The sequence below is a fragment of the Cibotium barometz genome, chromosome 39 (genome assembly GCF_041138505.1).
Source record: "Cibotium barometz isolate CiBa-2024 chromosome 39, ASM4113850v1, whole genome shotgun sequence".
Classification (NCBI taxonomy): Eukaryota; Viridiplantae; Streptophyta; class Polypodiopsida; order Cyatheales; family Cibotiaceae; genus Cibotium; species Cibotium barometz.
Window position 1 is genome coordinate 44,564,016 of NC_141084.1, and position 6,906 is coordinate 44,570,921.

Genomic DNA, 6,906 nt, shown 5'->3' on the forward strand with positions numbered 1-6,906 from the left:
GTACGTGGTTGACCACCACAACACAGCTAGCTCTGGAAAGCCTTGTGGAACTCCAATATAGTAGCTTCTTTAGAATGCATAAAAGAAGAGGGGCTAGTTGCTACTCCAAGGAGAACCTAGCGTCCAAGATATTGAGCTGCTCGTGTGCCACTCAGGATCCACTAAAATCCCTCAACTGGCCTCCAAGTCGAGGCAGGCGATGAGCCAACCCTAAATCCACACGACTTGTGCTAGTTGATATGTGCTTCGGATGCACGACATAACATCTCTATCACCTCAGTGAATATCTGGAGATTCTCCTCATCACTGGGTAGGTATGTTGATGTCTTATTCGACAAACTCTGAATCAAGCAATTCCTCCTATTGAACGTGACCAATGGAAGCCCGGAAGAAGGCCCATCAAGAGGTGATGTATCACATGGTGGCAAGAAGAACGTGGTTCACCACCACAACACAGCTAGCTTTGGAAAGCCTTGTGGAACTCCAATATAGTAGATTCTTTAGAATGCATAAAAGAAGAGGGGCTAGTTGCTACTCCAAGGAGATATCGATACCAACCTAGCGTCCAATATATCGAGCAGCTCGAGTGCCACTCAGGATCCACTAAAATCCCTCAACTGGCCTCCAAGTCGAGGCAGGCAATGAGCCAACCCTAAATCCACATGACTTGTGCTAGTTGATATGTGCTTCGGATGCACGACATAAAATCTCTATCACCTCAGTGAATATCTGGAGATTCTCCTCATCACTGGGTAGGTATGTTGATGTCTTATTCGACAAACTCTGAATCAAGCAATTCCTCCTATACAAAGATGGGAAGACGTAGCCCATGGGGTGCTTTCTCCTAGGCGGAGAGAAAAGTACTCATGTCCTCGGCAACAAACAAAAATAGATAAGGTGCCATGCCGGACCAAGCGAGAAAGCATAAATATGTTGCCTCCAGCGAGAAAGCATAATATGTTGCCTCTAGCGACCTGGATGAGACCTTGGCTATGCGAAGCCAAATAGAGCCCAAAAACACCTCGGACCCATTCCTTGGAGAATCCCATCCGGCACATAGTCTCCTCTAGAAAGCCCCTACCCTGTCATAGGCTTTCTCAAAATTCAGAAGGAACCTTAGCTGGGCTGCAGCAGGCGCGAAAAAGTGAAAATGTTGTCCAAAGTACTCGGCAGCTCCTAGGACGGTGATGGGCCTCCACTGCCCAATCTGCTTTTCTCGTTTTCTACCACTAAAGATAAAAAAAGACTGAGACTCTTCTCCGTTCGTTAATTGTGGGGGCTAGCCCAATGAAGTCAAAAGCAATGCCTCTTTTGAGTAGGCGCACTTTGGGTAATAGGAGCAGCTCAGTGCCGCGCGCATTAGCTTTAACTTAATCCGCAATGTTATCCTCAAAGCCGGTAGTGCGGACGAATCACAGCAAAACAACATACATTATCATGTTCAGGCAGCTAGTGGACAGGTTACGTGAGGGCCTGGAATTCTTGCTGCCGGGTTGCCCATAAATTCAACGCCCGGATGGGTACTAATTACTCATCGCAGCAGTATCGTACGCTCGTTGGCAAAAAACATGGGACGTGGTAGAAAGTTTTTTGCGCTAGCTCTGATGGCGTGCGCCATCATGTGGACGTGCATCAATGCCGCCCGGGAGGAGCCCGTCCAGGCCAAGCCTGAGGAGACGGAGGGCGGTTACGGCTATGGCGGCTACGGCGGCTATGGCCACGGGGGTGGGGCCGGCTATGGCCACGGGGGTGGCGGCTATGGCCATGGAGGTGGTGGCTGGCCTGCCGACCGGACACAAGAAACGGAAGGCGGATACCGTTATGGGTACGGCGGCTATGGGCAGGGAGGCGGCGGCTATGAGTACGGACATGGGGGTGGCGGCGGCTATGGGCATGGAGGTGGGGGATGGCCTGCCGACCGAACCCAAGGAACGGAAGGCTACCATGGAGGCGGGTATGGAGGAAGTGGTGGACACGGCCACGGACACGCCGACACCGCCTCCCAGGCCGAGGCCCTACACCCCTGAATTTGAACTTGAGCACGGTATGTCGCTCTCCATGAATAAAAGAATGCTTGCTCATGCTGTCCTTAATTTCATACTGAACTCGATGCATGGATTGCCACAGTTGGATGTTTTGGACACGCCCCAGAAGAAGACAGTGCATGAATAGATGACGACCACGACTCACTGGTTTTATGATGTACCTACTCATCCATGCAATAGAATAATGTCTTCTTCCACCGCTTGCTATACTCTTGTTTTAAAATTGTGGTTAGGTTTGTATTTGTGATTCAAAGTTTGCCCTACCCTACATGAAAGGGTCGCTACTGATGCAATGTGCATGGAAAGCGCCACACCACTAACGTCTCCAAAAGGACCACTAGTGGTGGTGACCTCTTTGTTTAGGCCAATGCTGGGCAAACGAGTCAACCCACGCACACGAAGGTTATATTGCAAACCACCTCAAAAGTGAGTTTTAGCTCCTTGAAATAGGCAAAACGTCCGAATAAGCTTGAGTACAACCACATGGGATGCCTATAACACCAATTGTGATAGGCATTCAATGTTGCCCCATCAAGTTGCCAGAGGCTTAAGCAATGTTTTCTGAAGTTTACATCTGGCCATAGTGGACATTTCAGCCTCACGTCCAAGAATCCAAAGTATTACGTCTAATAAGAATGGCAAGGAATCAACTGGGACAATAAAGGGTATAGATAAACTTAGGTATTTACCTTTTAACATATTTTATATTGAGCTTTGACCTTCTCATGTATATTATGGTTTTAAGACAACCTGTGAGGGTGTGACCATATGATTTAGGAGAACGACCTTGTGTGGAAGCTCAACCCTGAGAATTTACGAAGGTCAAGCCTTAGAGAAATTGTTAAAAATTATCACTTACAAATATATATATATATATATTCCATGAGTGGGAACAAGAGAATAGAAAGATAAGACTTCCAAAATGTGAGAAGTGCTACTTTTCCCCCCTGCTAAGTGCTTCCTTTTATATAACATAGGTAGTGATAATAACACCAAAATATTAAACACACGCTTGTTGTTGTGTATTAACAATCCTATAAGAAGTCGGTATTAGGGAATTCGAGAAAATCCCAATTCCCAAAATGGTAGTGTTTAGGGATTTTATGATCAAAACATAGGTTTTATGGCACAAATAACTACATTAAAGCATGCAGACGTGTTAGTTTGTGATATAAAACCTAATCAAATTTCCCCAATATTACGTAAAAAAGCTACATGCGCACACATTACCGTACTCTTCCCATGGGGATCAATTAGATACCGAAGAAGATATTCTACTTGTCACATTGAGATTTATAGTCCCAAAATGAGACCATTGGCATTAATCAAGGGACTTAAAAAAATAAAACGCTTTTTTACAGCTGTTTTTTAAATTAAGGGAGAATGGCAGGTGGTGCCATTCTTCCTCAATTTTGGTAAAGGACTTAGAACATACAAAATGGTTGCTTGCAACTGTTCTTGAACCTATGTATAATTATTTCTAGAAATTGGTTTAGGTACACACACTATGAAATGCAATTTTTGGTAGCATGAGCAGCATCATCTCAAGAGTCTTTGTGGTGTTCATAAACACCATCAAAATATTAGATCTAAGACGTTTTGTTCTACAATTGTCACATTCAAATAGTTTAATAAATGGTCATTGTGCTGTTATCCTCATTGGATGACCTCTAATCCAAAATTAATGGAAGAATTGAACCACTACAATTCTCTCCCTCTTGTATAAAATGGAGGAAGAAAGAAAATGGTGCCATCCTCCTTTAATCATTAAACTTTCCAAGGGAGAATGGTAGTTCTACCATCCTCCCTACTCTGATTACAGTGATCAAAACATGGAGCATGGCTTTGTTTAGTTTGGTGCATTATCATTTTGTAGTGTTGCCATTCTACCTGGCTAGTCTAATTACAATGAAAGCATGGAGCATGGATTTGTTTGGTTTGGTGCATTATCATTTTGGGAATAGTAGTGTTACCATTCTACCCCCAATCACAATGTGATCTTAGCTACACTCTTGCAAACTCACTCCTCATTAAAGGACCCATTCCCATTGAATATTTGATTTGAGATGAGAGCGGCAGTGGTGCCAATCTCCCTCTTATTAGATTTGGCTTGGTTTGGTGCATTATCATTGGGGAGAATGGCAGTGGTGCCATTCTCCCCCAAACAAAAATGCCAAACCACCACCATCCGCTTCTTGCAAAATTAGATGTAGAATATGGTAATGGAGAGGGAAAGAGTGGTACAATTTAAGAATGACAATGGGGAGGAATGATACACGATCACATTCATATAGATTTTATTTTTCATTGGTAAAATATTCATGTCTTTCTCGGAGCACACAAATAAAAAGAACACAAAGTAGAAACAAACTAGATATTAAAAAAGACATTTATGAATGGAGTCTTGTTATTACTTCACTATCTCAATTTAAGCATAACACAGATTCACATGTCTTCAATTCTAACATTAAAAGACATCAAAGGATTTATACAGAGATATAAATGTGCAAGAGTTAAAGCTGTATTTACAAAAAAAATATAATCTATAGCTTCTGAATTACAACTTGAAGGGTAAACAATGAACTATTTGTGTGAGCACCTTTAAGGTTTGCAATGAACAAAGTATTCCTCACACAATTAAACATTTTGTTGAAAATACACAAAAGCATTTATATTCAAATTAGTGTAAGATTGCATTGGCACACAAAACACAAACATGATATCTGGTAATGAATGAAAAAGTATTCATAGTGTAAGATAACATTGGCACACAAAACACAAACATGATATGTGGTAATGAATGACAAAGTGTAAGATTGCATTGTATTAACAAAAAAATATAATCCATAACTTCTGAATTAAAACTTGAAGGATAAACAATGAACTATTTGTGAGCACCTTTAATGTTTGTAATGAACAAAGTATTCCTCACACAATTAAACATTTTGTTGTAAAGACACAAAAGCATTTATATTCAAAGTGTAAGATTGCATTGGCACACAAAACACAAACATGATACTTGGTAATGAATAAAAAAGTATTCATAGTGTTATGTTATTGATCAAACGCATAGTGTGCGAATTGAACAGATGCAGAGGAGAAGGGAGCTTAAGTTCTTGCAAGCACACACACAAGGTGAGAGGCTAAAAATTCTTCTTCTTCTTCTTCTTCACACAACAAAAGAGGACTATAAAGAAGATAAAGTGACTAACATACAAGCAGTCCCTAATGGGAACACGCTAAGTGGAGTGGGTAGTCTAGCTATAGAATATCTAGCAAAGATATGTCGGTGCCAACTGTTGAGATATCGAGCTCATCTAGTGAGGCGGTGGACACTGATGACCCGCCTGGGGGATAGGCCGCACACTTGCACCACTAGCATGGTTGGTGAGATCATGGGTGATATGCATCCACCAGTGGGATGATAGGATGTGTGACAGCCATTCTAGAGACTGGTATAGTTATAGCGCCAGCTCATTTTAGTTGGGTTCACACTATAGAGAACCCTAGTATGTATTTGGTTGAGTACCTTTCATATTGTGTGTACTCTTATCTTTGTATATGGTGTGTTGAGTGTTGAAGAAGAAGATTTTCAGCCTCTCATCTTGTGTGCTCTCTATTAGGATTTTGTGAGTGTGTGTGTGCTTGCAAGAGCTCAAGCTCTCTTCTCCCCTACATCTTTTAATGGTATCAAAGCCTGGTTCATGCTAAGGACTGAGCTGCAACAAGTAACAGAAGCACAGGAAGCGGTACGAGGGTAAGAGCTTCAACTACTCTTCCCTATTTGTGTTGGCGACTACATCCTTGTTGGGAGCTCTACAGGAGGCACCGGTAAACGATCTGTGATTGAGGAGCTTTCTTTGCAGGATTAAAGCTACAGGTCAACTATTTAGTCTTATTGGACAAAACTTTTTGGGTTGAAAACACGTTTCGGGCACGTGAGGACCTCCATTTTTCAAAAAGAAGGCGATTTCAAGCAGTGCGGGTAAGTCATCGATTCTCTGCAGAACTCTGTTTTAAGAACTGCAGGAAGACAGATTGGTTGTGCCGACATTGTGTGTTCTACAAGGAGGTCAACAATTGCCATTGGGTTTATTTATGCACATTGAGGTCACTGGTGGTGACATTTGCGTGTACTACAGTTCCCAATTTTACAGATTTGGTGTCTATGTTGATTATAGAAGAGAAGAGCTTGGGTGAAGACCAACAGTCTTCACAAAACAAAAACAGTTCAGAGCAACAGGCCTTCTACACAAGTTCAGGAAGAGGACGAGGTCGAGGAGGTCGTGGACGCAGTCAAGGAGGTGGTCGAACAGGTAATCAGAATTATGGCCAGCAGACAAGAGCAACAATAATCCTAGAATTCACAACAACAACAACATGCAGGTGGAAGAGGCCAATTCAGAGGCAGGGGGAGTCAAAGAGGTCGTGGAAATCGGCACAGACAGTATAATGATACACGTGAATGCTTTTACTGTGGTAAGCCGGGACATGTGCAAGTAGATTGTTATAAGAAGTAGGCTGACATGCAAAATGGAAAATTGTAGCAAAACAACTATGCATTCTCGAGCAAAAACAATGAGGATAATGAAAGGTTATTTGTTATGCAGCATGTCCTTAATGCCATGTCTGAAAATGTAGAAGCAGCACATATAGATGATGTATGGTACTTTGATTCAGGTGCTTCAAACCACATGACAAGTCATGGGGAGTGGTTCAAGGAGATGAAAAACCTTGAAAGCCTAGGTTTTGTGGAAACAGGGGATGATGTTGCTCATCCAATTGCCCATGTTGGAGATGTGCCATTGTCTATGGAGGATGGCAAAGTGAAGTATCTTGCAAATGTACTTCATATTCCGAA

At 42.3% G+C, this 6,906-nt stretch overlaps 1 protein-coding gene across 1 annotated transcript; it reads left to right on the top strand.

Moving 5' to 3' along the window:
- Positions 1–1,528: 1,528 nt before the first annotated feature.
- On the top strand, positions 1,529–2,242 carry LOC147616143 (uncharacterized). Its single transcript, XM_086778762.1, has 2 exons — positions 1,529–2,044; positions 2,128–2,242. The coding sequence occupies exons 1-2, from the start codon at positions 1,636–1,638 to the stop codon at positions 2,166–2,168; spliced, it is 450 nt and encodes a 149-aa protein (XP_086634888.1). The 5' UTR covers positions 1,529–1,635; the 3' UTR covers positions 2,169–2,242.
- The last annotated feature ends 4,664 nt before the right edge of the window (positions 2,243–6,906 follow it).

Coding starts and splice junctions, on each gene's coding strand:
- LOC147616143 (XM_086778762.1), top strand. CDS start 1,636: ATGCCGCCCGGGAGGAGCCCGTCCAGGCCAAGCCTGAGGAGACGGAGG. Junction 2,045..2,127: donor TGAATTTGAACTTGAGCACG/GTATGTCGCTCT, acceptor GGATTGCCACAG/TTGGATGTTTTGGACACGCC.